At 38.6% G+C, this 17,493-nt stretch overlaps 1 protein-coding gene across 4 annotated transcripts in view; it reads right to left on the reverse strand.

Annotated features, from left to right (window-relative positions):
- The window catches only part of GCS1 (glucosidase 1), a 233,206-nt gene that overhangs the window by 91,664 nt on the left and 124,049 nt on the right, over positions 1 to 17,493 (reverse strand). For all 4 annotated transcript variants that reach the window (XM_089819056.1, XM_089819057.1, XM_089819058.1 and 1 more), the window contains exon 13: positions 15,996 to 16,121. In XM_089819056.1, the coding sequence (XP_089675182.1) occupies positions 15,996 to 16,121 (126 nt within the window). The remainder of the gene's footprint in view (positions 1 to 15,995; positions 16,122 to 17,493) is intronic.

Below are 17,493 nucleotides of genomic sequence, written 5' to 3' on the forward strand. Positions count from 1 at the left end.
TGTCATTGGTGCATCACAACTCCTTACCATGCTTGGTACCTTCTTTTTCTTTCTCATCTCTTAGCTCCTTCATCATTAGTGTCATGTCTCTTATGAGCATTAGTACAATCTTGGATTCTCTGTCGGTGCTTTCATTTGTACCATTGTCATCACTGGCCTTTCTCTTTTGTTGACACATCTTGTTCTCACTCTCATTGTCCATCACCTAATTGTAGGCGTTTGTGTACAAAGAAAGGGGTACCACTTTCATTTTCTTCTATAGAGAGGGAACTAAACCTTCAATAAACCACCTGTTTTTCAACCTATCAACTGGTTAGTTTTCAAACTTTCCAAACAATTCTCTCAACCTATAATAGTAGGCTCACATATTCTTACTCTTTCCTTATGTTATAGATTTTTGCCACTTTCTCGTTGTCATCTCGCAATAGTTTAAATTCTTCTTTGAAAGCTCTTCAACTCATTCCTTGTTGATATTTATGCTCTCACTAAGTCTCTGTGCTAGTTGATGAGAATTCCTCATAGGGTTGCAAGGAATGCCTTCAACTAAGAGTCTTGATCATCCTTGTCATTAGCCTCCTTTATGGTCGTACAATAACTCTTCACATGTCCACCTGCGTCCTAATCAAAATAAAGTAACTATTATGTTTAGTACTTGTTTAAGTTAGCTAGGCTGGGTAGTTAGGAGGTGAGGGAATGCATCAATTGGTTTCCAACCAACCGACCCTTCTATAAGTACTTGGAATATTGTCAATGTACACATGTTGATTTTGGGGTATTAATAAAAGAAACCATTTCCTCACCTACTGGTATTGTGGTGCTAATGGTACATTCTATGTTTAACTTTATATGTATCTCAATTGCGTTATTGTGTATGATTAGCATATCTCTGTATCTGTGAACTTGAGTGATATTTCCACTCTACATTTTTGGCGTCGTTGCCTAAGTCCGAACTTGGAGGTCAACAGGATGAAGTAATGGGAAGGGCCTTTGTACCGCTCATCCAAATAATAAATAGTGACGAGAAGAGGAGGAAATAACCAAGGAAGATTAGTTGACACGTGATCTGGGGACAGCGTAGGAAGTTGCGGTCGATCAGTAAGTACGCAGGGAAGCCCGTGAGAGAACGGTCCCTAAAGGTACGGTACACAATGAACTTCCAGTGCCACCAGCAGTGTACAATCTCCTAGGAGAGATTCCTCACCTGTTAGCAAGCAATTTGTTACGAGTAAAAGAGAAAGACAATAAAATTGATTCATGTCCCTGATTCCAAACATATATCCCACGCGGGTACAAGGAGAAGAAACTAAGGAAGAAGTCGCCTTTTGGACACTACGTCTCCAACAGCAACAGGAGAGATGTCGTAACTTGAGGGGAGGACAAGGGGATTCCACGAGAATCCAAGAAGGGTTGATTGAGCATATAATCAAAGGTATGGAAAATTTGGTCATCTCGGAGTCACCAGCAAGGAAGTTGGGATACAAAAATCCAAAGACACCTAGAGGGAGAGATCTCCGACAGGAGCAAAGTGAAGAAGATGAGGATACTTTTAGTAGTTCCTCCTTGACAGCGAACTTCCAAAAGGGAGGAGGTGTTCCATCGAGAGGAAGTGTTCCATCGGGACGATGTATTCCATTGGGAGGGAGTGTTCCATCAGGAGGCAAAGTTCCACCAGGAGGAAGAGTTCTATTGGGAGGTGTTCCATCGGCAAGTGTTTCATTGGGAGGAAGAGTTCCATCGGGAGGAAGAGTTCCATCGAGAGGAAGTGTTCCCTCAGGAGGAAGTGTTCCATCGGGAAGAGGTATTCCATCGAGAGGGAGTGTTCCATCAGGAGGCAAAGTTTTTTCCGGAGGAAGTGTTCCATCGGGAGGAAGTGTTCCATCAGGAGGGAGTGTTCCATCAAGAGGACGAGTTCGGCCATCAAGAGGGAGTGTTCCATCAGGAGGACAAGTTCCATCAAGAGGAAGAGTTTCATCAGGAAGAAGTGTTCCACCAAGAGGGAAAAAGACTCACATAATGGCAATAGACAAACAAAAATCACCAAGATTCACAAGGGATGGTTCGGAGGACCCCACTCGCCATTGTAAAACATGTATAACAATATGGCAAGCGAATGAAAAAAATGACGCCGCAAAATCGCTAAAAGCTTTCCCGGCCACACTAAGGGGTATTGCCATTGATTGGTATACCGATTTAGAGGTAGCAAAGAAAAACACATGGGATAATATCCGCACAGCCTTCGAGGAAGAATTCAAACTCCTGAGGGATGATGATGAAATAGTAACGAGGATTTATATCACATGGCAAGGGAAGAGTGAATCCATCAAAGCCTATAGTAGAAGAATGAAAGAGTTGATAGGGAAACTAGACAACAAGCCGGCAGATGGACTAAAGAAACGATGGTTCATCGAAGGATTAACACCATCCCTCAGGAAAAAGATGAAGATACTCCCACCATCAACCTTTGGGGATGCATGTGCCCATTCCATGGACATAGAAAGCGAGAGTAAAACTTCCAAGGCAAGAAGGCATGCAAGCTCAAGTGAAAGCTCGAAGGAGAGTAAAGAAGAATCCAAAACCATTCAAGCCTTGAGAAAAGACCTGAGGCGTTTGTTAAAAGAAGTGGCAGGGAGTAAGGAAGAAAAGAAAGAAGGGAGAGAACTTTGGTGTACTGAGCGACAAAATGAAGGCCATACTAAAGGAGCATGCCCGAAGAAAGCATTTTGTGAGATTTGTTAGATATTGAGGCACGCAATTAAAGATTGCCCCTATAATTTGAAAACAAGGAGCACTCAAGTCTTCTTGACCCAAGGGGGGCAATGAACACCTCCCTCCACTCCGTCGAAGAACACAAATACAGAAGCCTCACCGGGAGGATACAGAAATAATAGGAGAGGAAGTAACAATAATAGCAATAACAACACAACGATGGCCACTCCAGTATGATTCCAAGGGGAGGCCGATGATTTAATGTAGGAGATGTAATGAATGGGGACATTTTGCACAAGATTGTCAAAATGAAGGAGGACAAAATGGAGGGATGCTCTGCAAATGGTGTGGGCCAGGCAACCATGAGGATGCAAATTGCCCAAGACAAAAGGGGGTAAATATGCTAGAGATTGATGATCCAGAAGGCGAGATTCTTGCAGCCACCAAGATGCAAGCCAGAAAATTAACCTATTCGGATGCTACTACAGAGACCGAAAGATTTCAAGAAAAAAAGAAACACATTCAAGATAGCATGAGAGAGGAAGGAAAGACAAAGCCAGAGAAGCCTACTTCAAATAGTGTTGTAACGAATATTGTGTGGCAAGTACTAGAAATTGCTATCCCAGTGAAAATAGGTGATTTATTAGAAACACTACCCCAACTGTAGGTAGCACTAACATAGGGAGCAAACCCAAAAGGGATAACCTCAAAGAAAGAGGAGAGAGAAGTACGTACAGAAGACAATACATTGTTCACCATAGGGATGGGGAGAACACCAACTGTAGTAGAGATGGAGATACTGGGGTGCAAACTCTCAGATACTATTGTGGATGGAGGTTCCAGTGTAAAAGTCTTATCAGAAGAAACATGGAGCGAAATAGGGAAACCTACACTCTGGCCTCGACATTTCAACTAATGGGAGCGGACCAACATGGAATCAAGAGTATAGGAACACTAATGGGACCAAAAGTCATAGTTGGTATGCAACATTTTTTTCTAGAATTTGTGGTTACCACTTTAGAGAAGAAAGGGTACAATGCTTTATTAGGTAGGGGATGGTTGGTCGCAGCAAAAGCTACCCATAACTGGAAACAAAACACACTATCTATTGAGACTGAAGGAAGAAAGTACATCATAGATCTCAGGGCCTAGTCAATAAGTTAGGATTTGGAATCAAACTCCGAAGGAGAAGACTATGAAGGGATAGAACCGGATGAGGAAGGGGTGCTCAAACTAGGAGAATGCTCAGACGACGACACAAGTTCCCTTAATGGATTATTCCACTGGCAAATGGGAGACTATGAAGTTTTCTACGGAGAATGTAATATGTTGCAAATACAAGAATCTCAGTCGGAAGGAAGGTACCCGGAGGAGTCCACGAAGTATAAGGAGAATGGGGCAATAACATTATCTGCTCTAGATAATAAACCGATAAAAGGCCTCGTCAATGGGTCTAAATTAAAAACATATGAAGGAAAGAACGGGTCCCTACTTATTTCATAAGTATAGAAGGAGAAAGTAACGGAGAGGAAATAAATCTCCACCCTAAGTCTTATAAAGCTATATTAACACATACTGGAATCACAGTCGTACGGAGGGAGACCAACAACCATACGAGCGGAATAAGTACGGACAGAACCAACGAGAGGATACTAAAGGTTGTACGAGGAGTTGTACGAGACAAGGAAGTAGAGGCCGTATGAAAGGAGACATTCGTACGAGTGGTCATACCAGAGGAAGCACTGGCCGTACATCTTGAAGAAGAGGGAACAATCGTACGAACATCCAAACAGCAGGAGGAAAGCGTGGGAACTTTTCAGAAGGGCACCGTACAGAGGAAGAAGACAGTACATACGAAGGTACAGAAGACACCCGTACAGCAGCAACTAGTATTGCAAACACCCCTATGGATGTACAGCAAGCATCTGTACGGCAGAGGCTAGTACATGGGAATTTCGTACGGCAAGCAATAGAGGAAGTACGCCAAGCATTAGTACCAAAGGCAAAAAGAGAAGTACAGCACGACATTTTCAAACGGGCATTATCAGTACATTAGGCGTACGTACAGCAAGCAATAGAGGGAGTATGGGAGGCATCCGTACCAAAGGCAAGGGAAGAAATGCCTAAGCCATCATCCATACGAAAGGAAGACGCATCTGTACAAGAGGAGGCATCCGTATGAAAGAAGCATCCGTATAGGAGGAGGCATCCGTATGGAAGAAGGAAACGATATCTGTACGGAAGGAGGCAAAAATGACATCCATATAGGAGGCGGCAAAAAGGACATCCGTATGAGGAAGGTCGTCCGTACGAGAGGTAAAGCGGGAAATGTACGTACAGCAAGCAGCAGTACATGAAGCATCTGTATGAGTGCCACAACAAGGAGTAATTACGACATCCGTAAGAGAGGTAGAGAAGGAAGGGCATACGACATTCATACAAGGGACACAAAAGGAAGTACATATGGCTTTCGTACGAAAGGGAAAGGACGAAAGGTCAATACAAGGAGAAGCATCCGTACACATACTACAGCAGAAACTTCATACAAGAGGCATTGAAAAGAAGAACAACCGTACTTATCAGTTCCAAGATAGGAGGAAGCTTAGGGTCGTACGGTGGCTTTCTAGATACACGCCTAGTCTGTACCACATTACCACATGTGGAAGTTTGTTACAAGTAGTCACGTCACAGAAACTGTTGGTACAGGTGGCATATACAAACAGTTAAAGAAATTTTGGAATCGATTCACCAACACACGATGGTGAAATTAAGCATAGGAAACCCGAGCAGAGGAAACATTATTGATTCCAAAAAGAAGAAACCTAAGGTACTGCAAGCAAAGGAGATAAGGAAGATGACAAAAAGCAAAGGGAAAATGGCACAAAAAAAAAAAAAAAGCCTGGCTAAAGCATGGGGGCTGGAAAGGTAGAATCTTCAATATCAATGGAAAGCTGAGAAAGTTGCAATGCAAGAAGCACGGAAAACAAAGAAAGTTAAATTGGAAAGCATGATCGTCACATCGGAAGCAAAGAAGATGGACGCTTTCAGGGTACTGCAGGTTGTTGTGGCAAAACAAGAGACAGCTGAAAGGGATCTGCAACGGCTATGGGGAGCTTTGAGCATAGGGATGTCCTCCCATCCTCTTCTTCTTGAAGTCAAAGTTCTTTTTGTTGTTTTCTTGTTCAGTAGTCGTCTAGAAGATGACTTCATTTTTGGGGGGATAGATGTAGTCGGAATAAAGTAACTATTATGTTTAGTACTTGTTTAAGCTAGTCGGGTTGGGTGGTTAGGAGGTGAGGGAATGCGTTGGTTGGTTTCCAACCAACTGACCCTTCTATAAGTGCTTGGAATATTGTCAATGTACGCATGTTAATTTTGGGGTATTCATAAAAGAAACCATTTCCTCGCCTACTGGTATTGTGGTGTTAATGGTACATTCTATGTTTAACTTTATATGTATCTCAATTGTACTGCCACCCCTTGGTCACCTCCTAGTACCAATACTCCTTTCTTCAACGCCAAACTGAGTGTTTTAGAATAATTCAACTCCCTTACTCTTGAGGTTTCTCTTTATGTTGTCTTCATCGTGTGTAGGTGTGGAGTCGAACTCTCAATCTTCCTCATTTGTCACTGTCTTTAGGGACGGATTAGTTAATTGCTTGGCAAGATCCTCTCCCACCTTGTCTCAAAGTGGTAGGCTCCAAGCAATCTCATCCAACTCGTGCCATGTCCATTGTGTCCCACCTTCATTGTCGGTGGGCTCCCACCTCTAACAACTACGACTCTGGCTAACACTATGGCTTTTTACTTTGTAGCAGGAGTTGAGACTCTTTAGCGCTTCTCTGTAACCATTGTCGTCATCACTCTAATTCTTGATTTGGAGAGATTTTCTCATTGATACTTATCCTCTCTCTTCTTTTACTTTCTAGTACATCTTTTGTTGTCTTTGTTTGATACAAGAATATTAATTGTTGAAATTGTTGAAGGTACAACATCTATTTGCGTCACACTCCTCACTTTGATTCATGTTGTCATACCATTGTATCTATTGTAGGTGTTGCTGCCATTGTGTCTCCTTCCATCGTTCTTGTAATTCAATCTAATTATGAGCCAAAAGGCTTTCCAAAAGATCATAGACTAGAGTGAGCACCGTGAGTTTGGCTAGTACAGTGTCTATCGGGACTGCCCTCTCTCAAGCCTCTTGTTGCACATCCTCATCAACCAAAATTTCCCACACATCAACCAAGTTTCCTACCAACTAATCTTCTTAGATCTCTTCCTTGGTATCCACAATGTCAATGTTAGCCACTAGTCTCTGGTTTAGGGTTTAGGGTTTAGGGTTGGTCGAATGAATGGCCAATTATTTCACTATCCTTGTTGTTTGCCTTCCTTTAGCTCTCCAAGAGCGATTAGCTGACACCAAAATGTTTACTCTTTACCGGGTATTTGATTTTATACAATATTCAAGAACATGAGTAAAAACACATTTCAAAACTAATATGTTGCACATAATATTGGTAGAAAGATGTAACTTTCGTTTCATGTCATGTTTATACAAAAGGTGACTCTATCTAAGTGTCACTCTTACATCTACAAAGCACCTGGCAGTTCGCTGAAAATACCCATCATTGATTCTTACAAGTATCTGAGAATCAATTTTCAATTGCATTTCCATAACAACCAAAAACATATATTATTAGTATTGATTGATCTGTGGCTAACAGATTGAAAATCTTTTCTGTATGTTAATATGAAAAAGGTGACATTCTGAGAGATTTTATGATTGAGGGTTTGTTGTCTTTGGTACAACGTAATTCTTCTCAAGTTGTTGCAGATTTACTTCAATTTTCAGAATGTTAAGTTTGTGCTGAATGAATTGTAGACAAACAGAGTAATCCTCTATATTTGTTTTGATTTGTATTTCTTTGATTGTGGTTGATGTTCCTAACATTGTGAAAGAATTTGTACTCTTAATGTAGCCAGTAACGCTCTCCGTGGGGGTTTAGTCAGTAAAACTTTTGTATTGCCAGTGAGGTTCGGAGTTAATGCTCCAGAATTGTAACCAGTGAAGTTAGTGAGGCATAATGGAGTTGATTTTCAGAGTGGTTTTCACCCTTCAAGTGTTTTTGTAATGTCCCTCACCTGACTCAACTATCAAACTAGCAATATGCATGAAATCTTTTCTTTGTTTCTGCTAATTCCTTGTCTATGTCATGAATATTCAGATTTATATGTGCCCCTAGCATTCTTGTTGCTAGTAATTTGAATATACCATCTAACACCAATTTCTTGCAAAGATAGTTATTTTGAAAATATATATGATGCACCAAAGAAATACTGAACTTCACATTTATTTGATGAAATGTGAAAATACAGTTGAAGGAAATATCAAATTGGACAATTGATACTGAAATTCCACCATGCAATTTTATTAAACTTCTAGAAAAACTGAAATTTACAAATGCAACTAATGGCACCTGATTTTTATAGCATATACACTCTTCTCTTTCACTGATCGCTGCTCAATTCTATGGTAATGGCAGCCTTTGGCAAACCGCTGGCTCCAAAACATCAGATCGCAAGCTTATAATGTAGACCAAGACCTTCAAACTGAAAATGCAGACCTGTCGTAACAGTTCACAATGCCAAGAAATATGGAACGCAGGCCTTGTGCTATGCATTTCCAGCCCTTAATAATTCGCAGCCTCCTGAAAATGAATCGCAGGCACCAGAGAAATAGCGTCCCTCCTCCAAGATTGATTTCTCAGCTTTGGCAATGGTTGTAGACATTAGCAATACCCAAACGTGGCCTCTAGATGAAAAATGACAATCTGAAATATGCCTAGATTGACCCTCCAATATGCAAATGCAAGCTGGTGTAGAAGACTATAATGGATCTTCTCAAAAATGCAAACAATAACCTTCAGCAGCGCAGATCTCCTTAGACACAATTAGAATCAAAGTAACGAGAATCGGAATTGGATTGGAATCGGCAAGGCCGAATCAAATCGTGAATCGGCCATGAATCAGAATCAAATTGGCCATGAATCAGCCAATTTAAAAAACCCTTGAGATTTAGTAACTTATTTCATAAACCCTTTATCGCTGATTCGATTCACCGATTCACGAAAAATTGTTTGGCTTGAATCGAATCACCAAATCGCATAAATTGCCATGATTCTCATTACTATGGTTAGAATAGTAGGAGAAATTAGCAAATAGTTTTACCTCAGCAACTATTTGCAAAGCAATCCCAAAATTAAATCTCAGTTTTGAGTCTACAATACTTTAGTTGTAGATCCAATGAAACAACCCAGAATTCACACCCTTATACTTTAGCAAGGGCATGAAAATCAAAACTCAGAAAACGCCACAAAGTCAACAAAAGTAAATAAATAATTAAGCATGCTTTTCTCAACTAATGGGCTTGTATTTATAACCCCCAGATTCCCTTTGTTGCCAAAATGTAACTTGACTCAGGAAACTTCACCACACAACCTTAATTAGAAGCTTCCATTAGATTCTCTAACTTGACTTGGCTTAACTAATTAATAAATGGCACTTTCCACTGATAACTCAACCTTCAACTTAAGTGAAATTATAAAGTTAAAGTATAACTTTATAATAAATCATTTAATTATTTAATAATAATTTGGCCACTAAAAATATAATAATTCCCAAAATACTCATCATTTAAATATGTCGTTTGCAATAAGAGTCATACCTATTATTTTTCCATGTGACCAAATGCACTTTCCAGGAATAGAAAGGGTCCATCTCAATCAACACCAACTTACCACAAATAGTAAGTACACAAAACTAAGCCCAAATGAAGTCCAATCTGAGCCAAACAAAGACCAACCTGTAGCTTACTGAATTGTGGAGAAGATAAGACCCTCCCAAGTCAAGCCACTACCTTAGAAGACCCTCTATCCGTAATAATTAGCCTACGAGAATCACATTAATAGGCTAATCCATGTAACTCTGATACTGACAAAAATGGGGACATTACAGTTTTTCACTGATAAACATGTGTTATGCGATGAGCTTTTATTCTGGTTTGATTATATTTTATGTCGTTAATATTGCTTCTATAATCAAAGATATGCATGTGATTAGTCAATTATTACATTTCATTTGATATAAGAGTTCAAGTCAATAGACCACTAGTTCACCCCCTACCAAGTGATTTGAGGTATTCCAAAAATAAATAGGAGTTAATAATAGAGATGCCACTGCATACCAGATATAGGAATAAAATATATCTTCATCACACATGAAATTATTAATGAAATAAGACCACAAGTGGTCAGCAAGGGATCAAAGTTGATCCAAATTATACTATTTTACAAAATACAATCTATTTAAAAGACTCAATGGTTACAGAAACACATTTGTCAACCAGCCAATTCTTATCGCCACCCCAATGCCCACAAACACTTTACACAAAAAAATAATACATAACAACTCCAATTTCAAACTATGTCTTTCCACTTTGTTTCTATGCCATAATTTAAATTAAAACACTCATGAGTTTGGTAAGCTTTACTAATGATGATACCCTATGTTTTCCTGAATTTTCAAGACATTTTGCCATTCTCTTAGTATGCAAAGTTTCATCGTTTCATGCCATATTTTTCTAACTTGGTTGGAGTTTTGGCTGGGGATTGGCACTTTTAAGGGCCTTCCTCATTCACTCTAGGCATTGATCACTAGACCATTTGCAAAGTTTTGATCTTAGCAAAGCCTTTGATATTCTTGGTTTTTCATAATAAGAACTTTGCTCCACTCAATGCCACTTTTGAGGAAAGTTTTGGACCGGCTTTGCCAGCACAAACTGATGCCATAGTTTCACAATTAAAAGCATTCAATCCATAGGCATGATTGCTTCAATACTTCATGATCAGTGGAACTTTTGTTGGCTTTGCATAGGAAGATTGTTGATGCAGAGTTATCTCTTAGGGAACCCTCCTTAAGGGATTCATCAACTCAAGAAGTTTCAACACAAGAGCACTCTCCATATTTAAACATCATCTCACAATCATAAAAGAATAACTGATAAGAGGCCAACTATATCTCTTCAACCATGCTTCAACATCACTTCCCTATTCCAGGAAATCAACAAGAGTTATATTCCAAAACACCGTTTTATTGAACTTCACAATGCATTTGCTTCTATCAAAACCGATATCATACCATATGAGTCATTAAAAAATCCTAAATGTATCAAATTTGCATGAACTCTATACATAATCAGAACGACATCATTCCATGGACAATAAGCTTGATTTTGATGTCCAAACTTACTGTATAATTGATTCCCATAAATAAAAACTGACACTGCACTCCCCCCAAAACAGAATTCCATACACAAGTTGATACCATATTTCAGTGATGCAGGAGCATCAAGCTCAGATTTTGTTGACCTGTGGTTTGCACAGTTGGGGATTTATTCGAGGCATATTGGGGAACCTTGTCCTAAGTGCGCATAGAGTTAGGAGTTATCGTCTTGGCGTTAGAGCCGATTCAATGACTGTTGGTCGTGTATTCTTGACCTACTGGCAGACTTTGGAGATTGTATTTGCGAGCTTCGATATGAGGGAGTTGGCATATGCGCTCTTGGATTTGGATCGTTGGATGGCAGATGGACCTATGCCTAAGGGCATGTACTTTTATGTTGTCATATGAGTTAGCTATGCATTGTAGACTTGGGGCTTGTCCTAAGTGTTTAGTTATTTCATGTATTTAATGTTTGTTGCCAAGCCAACTTGTGGCTTGAGGGTTTATTTAATATGAGTATTTATTTAATGTTTCTTGTTAGGCCGACCTGTGGCTTGGTTTAGTATAAGTACAAGGTCTTGGGATGTCCAGAGGGATTATTCGTGATAGAGTTCAGCATGGAGGAGATGGAGTAGCTAAGAAGAGCGAAGTTTAGAAAAACTAGTAGCTAAGTGTGGCCTTGGGAAACAAGAAGGTTGATTGATGACTTGCGAGCACAGGTTTAGATTCTTCTTGGAGTTCTCTACAAGATTAAGGGTCTGGGCTAGCTAGAGTTTGGATCTTGTGAGATCTTGCAGAACTGTTATTGTAACTTGCTTATGTATTTGGCCATAACCCGAAAAGTCTTACAGTTGGGCATATTGGATGAAAATCTTATGATTCTATTATGAGAATTGGCATTATTTTGGATCTAAGTATCTATGATATTGTTTATGTTCCATTGTGTGGTTAGGACATCTCCTTTGGGGATTCTCCTGCCTTGCACTGTGTCAACTGGTATCAGAGCGAAGGTTTGATCTAGTTGGAGATTATCAGAGCTAGAGGTTGATCTTGTGGAGCAGAGTTCGATCTTATGGTCGTTTGTTCTTTCTGGAGTCCTAGATATCTTGGTTGTGGGGTGGCAGAACATGTTCTATCTTACAATTGTAGAGGACTTGCAGATGGATCTTGATATGAAGAGATGGTTACGAAGATGGCAAGTTGATCTTGTTGAGTGAAGGTTGGATCTAGCTGGAGATTTCTTGCAAAGGGTTTGTGAAGATCTTGGAAGATGCCTCTAAGAAGATTGGACCCTAGGATGATTGCAGATCTTGGTGATGTGGTGGAGATGAAGATAACTAAGGCATTTGATCGACTGGATACTACTTTGTCTAAATGAGTTAAAGATAAGTAGAAGAAAGTTATATGCTACTAGAGTTGGAGTTTAACGATCAAAAGGAGAGTTCTTTGGCCAATTAAGAAGATCGTTCAAAGTAGAAGACACTTTGCTAGTGAGGAAGAAGTAAAGGATGACTTTGCTGAAGCTGAAGAGGTATGTGTGGTTGCTTTTATTGATCAGTTTGTGGAGTCTAATATGAAACCTGCAGAGCAACTTGTGGTTGTTGCTAAGAAGGTTCCTAACCATGTTGAGACTGGAAAGAAGATTTGTTTTCTGACATGGAAATTGCAAAGCATCTTGTTGTGAACAATGAGATTGCCAATTATGAGAATTTACATATGGATGAGGATGTGCATATGGTTGTTGATATGGATTTCAATTCATATGTTGCTACTAAAATGATTGAGGATGTACCAGTTAGTGCTGATATGGTTGATTTTGATTTCCATATTGTTGCTAATATGGATATGGTTTTGGATTCACATGTTGCTACTTATATGGTTGAGGACTCTATTGTTGCTACTGATGTAGAGTTAGATGTTGCTGGTATGGATTAACTAGTTACTGATGTGGCTGAGGATTTACATGTTGCTCTTACCGTGGATTTGAGCTTAAATGTTGCTGATCTGTTTTTGGAGTTATTTGATGTTGGTGACATGGATTTCATGTTTGAGGATGTTACTTTTGTTGGTTGTGATCAGTTGCAGGAATTATCAGTGAAGCATTATGTTCACTTTGTTCCTGGGAGTGAGCATGTTGATTGAGTTGTTGAGGTTCATTTGATTCTGATGTTTGGATGGATGAAACAGAGATGGTTGATGTGAAGATTGGCTCTCTTGTCCTTGATGGATTGGAAGCCATTGGTGAAGATGAAGTTGGTTGCAAAAATTTCTTTGGCATCAAAGTATGGGACATACTTTTTTATCTACTTGGGGAGTCTGATGCAAGAGCATCGAGCTCGGATTTTGTTGACCTATGGTTTCCACGGTTGGAGATGTATTCAAGGCATATTAGGGAACCTTGTCCTAAGTGCACATAGAGTTTGGAGTTATCGTCTTGGAGTTAGAGACGATTTGGTGATTGTTGGTCGTGTATTATTGATTTACTAGAAGACTTTGGAGACTGTATTTCTGAGCTTCAACCCGAGGGAGTTGGCATGTGCGCTCTTGAATTTGGATCGTTGGATGGCACGTAGACCTATGCCCAAGGGCACGTACTGTTATGTTGTCATATGAGTTAGTTATGCATTGTAGACTTGGGCCTTGTCCTAAGTGTTTAGTTATTTCATGAATTTAATGTTTGTTTCCAAGTCGACTTGTGGCTTGAGGGTTTATTTCATATATGAGTATTTTTTTAATATTTCTTGTTAGGCCGACCTGTGGCTTGGTTTAGTATAAGTAGAGGGCCTTGGGATGTCTAGAGGGATCATTCATGATGGAGTTTAGCATGGAGAAGATGGAGTAGCTAAGAAGAGTGAAGTTTAGCTAAGTTAATAGCTAAGTGTGGGCTTGGGAAACAACAAGGTTTCTTGGTGGCTTGCAAGCACAAGTTTAGATTCTCCTTGGAGTTCTCTACCAAATTGTGGGTCTAGGCTGGCTAGAGTTTGGCTCTTGTGAGATCTTGCAAAACTATTATTATAACTTGCTCATCTATTTGGCCGTAATCCGGAAGGCGTTACAGCCAGGCATGTTGGATGAAAATTTTATGATTCTATGATGACAATTGGCACTATTTTGGATCTAAATCTCTGTGTTATTGTTTATCTTCCATTGTGTGGTTATTTTTTGGGGCAAGGACATCTACTTTGGGGATTCTCCTGCCTTGCACTGTGTCATTCAAAATGCGTTAAATGTTTTGACACAATCTTTTGAAACCAAGAAATGGTTTGTTCAGAACAAAATTCATTACCCAATACTAAAGGAGATACCTTAATTTTCAAATCAGAATTCATTTTGCAAGATTGATTAAAAATCAATCCTCTTTCATTCACATATCATTGGAACATTCACCGGTTAAATACATATTAGAAGTCGATTCCTTCCAAGTACCGTATTAAATTGATTTCAATCTGGTTTTGCAAATAACCGACCTTGGAATCGACTCACATTCCAAAGTACAGCCAATACTATACTCCAATGTATGAATCATATTTTATTATGACCAATCTATGAAGCCCAATGACAAACTTAAATCCAACTTTCCAATTATCAGGGCCGTTACCATTAAACAACAAATCAGAATTTTAAACAATTCTGGATTAGATCTTGAATCCAACCGACTCAATGAGATTTGATGGAATCTTCTCCATACAAATCGATGACCAATCAAATTTAGATTCAGCAAACAAAAATTGATACCAATCTAAACAAAATGAAATTTAATCTTCGAGACAATTAAACTGATAATCATTGGAGACCGCTTCTTGAAAACTGATTACACAAGATTGGACCTTTATTTACTAAATGCTAAGACAAACCCACAAGACCAATATCAATTGGAATTTGTTTCTGTACAACTCACTAAAAAGTGGGTTTCTTGTACTCATATATAGCCCGATATAAGCAAGCCACAATCGAAAACATTAAAAGAAATCTGAACACATCCAACTGACTCTAACATAAAACAAATTCTTGTAATTCCAATTTTTGATACAAAGAATCTTGGCTTGCCTAGCTTGGCAAGACGGAAGCCACAGGTTTTTTTTTATTGATTACATTTTCTCACCTCTGCTGTTCTGTTTTCACATTCGACTTGCAGCCCTTTATAATTCTCCTTAGGCAGTTACAAGCATAACTCTTCAAATTCTTCATGACTGTTCATTTTGGTTTTTGGTGCACCATTGCAAAATCCGAATCTTGCAATATTGCACAATTACAATTTATTTTGATGGGCTTTTACAGTCTTTTACATAATCTTTTACATTTAGATACAAAAGGACCACATTTGAAATTTAATATAAATAAAGGATTAGAATAATGTCAAGGTGCTCCTGCACCAATTGTGCTTTTCTAAACCTTGTCTTCACATTTTGCCTTGCGCTGAGATTACCATTTAGATAGCATGCCAAAGGTGACATTTTCTTTCTTTCCAAAACTAAAGCCTCCACCAGTCAGGACAGTTCACATTTTCTCCTGTAATAGTTCAACCTCAGGTAATCTGCAAAAATAGTTCATCCAAATGCTGGACCATGAACAAACAACTTTTCTCTTTGGTGGGGGGAAAACTCAGTTCCTACTGATAAGCCAAAACAATGACCTTACTAACAATTATTAGATTGATCAAAATCAATGCGAAAGCTGAGTTTTACACATGCCAAAACCAAACAACACCAAGAGACTCTTTCAGATTTGGCAACTCTTTTTACTTGGCTTTGAAATTTTTTGGTAATTCATGGAAGCCATTTTCATTTAATAAATACGAAAGAAGCCTATTTGTACTTTCTATGGTTGTTATTTATTATGCATGTAATAACTACCATTGAAAAATATAGGAACACAATACATGAAGTTCTTTTTAAGAAACGTTGAAAATTCTAAATGTAGTACTCCTGAAGAAGATGCTGATTCTAAACATCAAAAAGAGCATGTTGTTTAGATAATTATGATTGCCAATGAATAAGTACAATCTTTACCTTTTTGAGTTGTATTGAACCAATTAAACCATGCATCAAGTCTTGGCCAAGCCCTCTCCAAGAAAGCCAGAACATTGTCTTTCTCCAAATTCGTAAAAGTGTCTTTTGACAGTTCAAAAGCCAAATCTGCAAGCCAGCCAAGCAAAGTGTCAAAAAGAATTGAATATGAACACAATCATTTGAAATAAACAGGATATAAGCAAGGACATGGAAGCCAACTGAACGATTCCTCGTTAGAAACATTTTGTTTTAACCAAGACGAGCAGAAGATATAATAAAAAAGAATGCCAAATTGCTGAACCACAATATACAATCATCAAAAATTCTAAACTCTTCCAGAAATGACACATTCATAAGCTAATCAAGCAAACAATTGATATAAATGTACTTACAAGATGACATAAATAAAGGTCACAAAAATTCACGCCCACCTGTATCATAAGAACACAGAAAAGAGAACTTGGAACTATATAAATTTGAAAAAAGAAAATGTGGCCTGCATAATGCAATATTTCACTCACAAACAGTTTAAAATACAAAAGAAATAACGAATTTCTGCCATTGCAATTTTGGACTTGCAACTACGCTAAAGTCCGGCAATAAGCAGTGTGTCAGTGGACTAAGAAACACTTAGCAGAAGCACTTAGATAGTTGCAATGAAGTTTATCTCCATGCTTCCTCCTTGGACCTAAGCCTGTGCTTTGGAGCATGGAGATCAAGATGCAACTTTGGAAAAAGAACAAAAAAAAGCTATGTGAATGGCAAAGCCATCTTTGATGACCATGGATGCACGGAAGCTCAAATGGATAAGGTAATATTGCATGTAATGTATTATAATATTCCACTGCAAGTACATCTGAGTCACATATATCTAATATAGTGACAAGTCACATATATCTAATACAGTGACAACAACATCCACTAGGTCAACCAAAGAGAATGGCTAGCTGATAGACTAGAATTGCAATACTTGGAATAAAATAAGCAAAGAATCATGTGTTCCAGGGTTTAACATCGACCCTAATTCGATCTCACAAGTTTGTACTTGGCAAAAGAAGGCATGCTACTTTAACTGCATACTAAAATTATTTCCAAGATGATTCCCATCTGTATCCAGACAATTCTCACTATTTGTTAGATCTGAAAATTTTCTCAAGATATGTGGTGTTGCACCCATTATGAGTTCATGCAATTACAAAGATAAGGTATATGAATAATGTTGAGACTCAGACTCAACAAGGCATTTTTTGCCCCAGCCGCAGGTTCAATGCCAAAATTAGATACCTTAGCATACTTGCAAAATTGAAACAATATTGAGAAAATTAACTATATTGCGTCTCATATTCAAATAATTCAAATACATCCATGTCTTTCTTCTTATTTTCAAATTTATTTTCTAAAATTATTCTATTCTTATTAATTTTGAAACTATTTTTGGTTTCGATTGAATTAGCAGAAAAGGCCCTGATCTAGTTTTTTTTATAGAGGTGGCAAAATA

The sequence above is a fragment of the Cupressus sempervirens genome, chromosome 3 (genome assembly GCF_028749045.1).
Source record: "Cupressus sempervirens isolate cs-2001-9-10 chromosome 3, ASM2874904v1, whole genome shotgun sequence".
Classification (NCBI taxonomy): domain Eukaryota; kingdom Viridiplantae; phylum Streptophyta; class Pinopsida; order Cupressales; family Cupressaceae; genus Cupressus; species Cupressus sempervirens.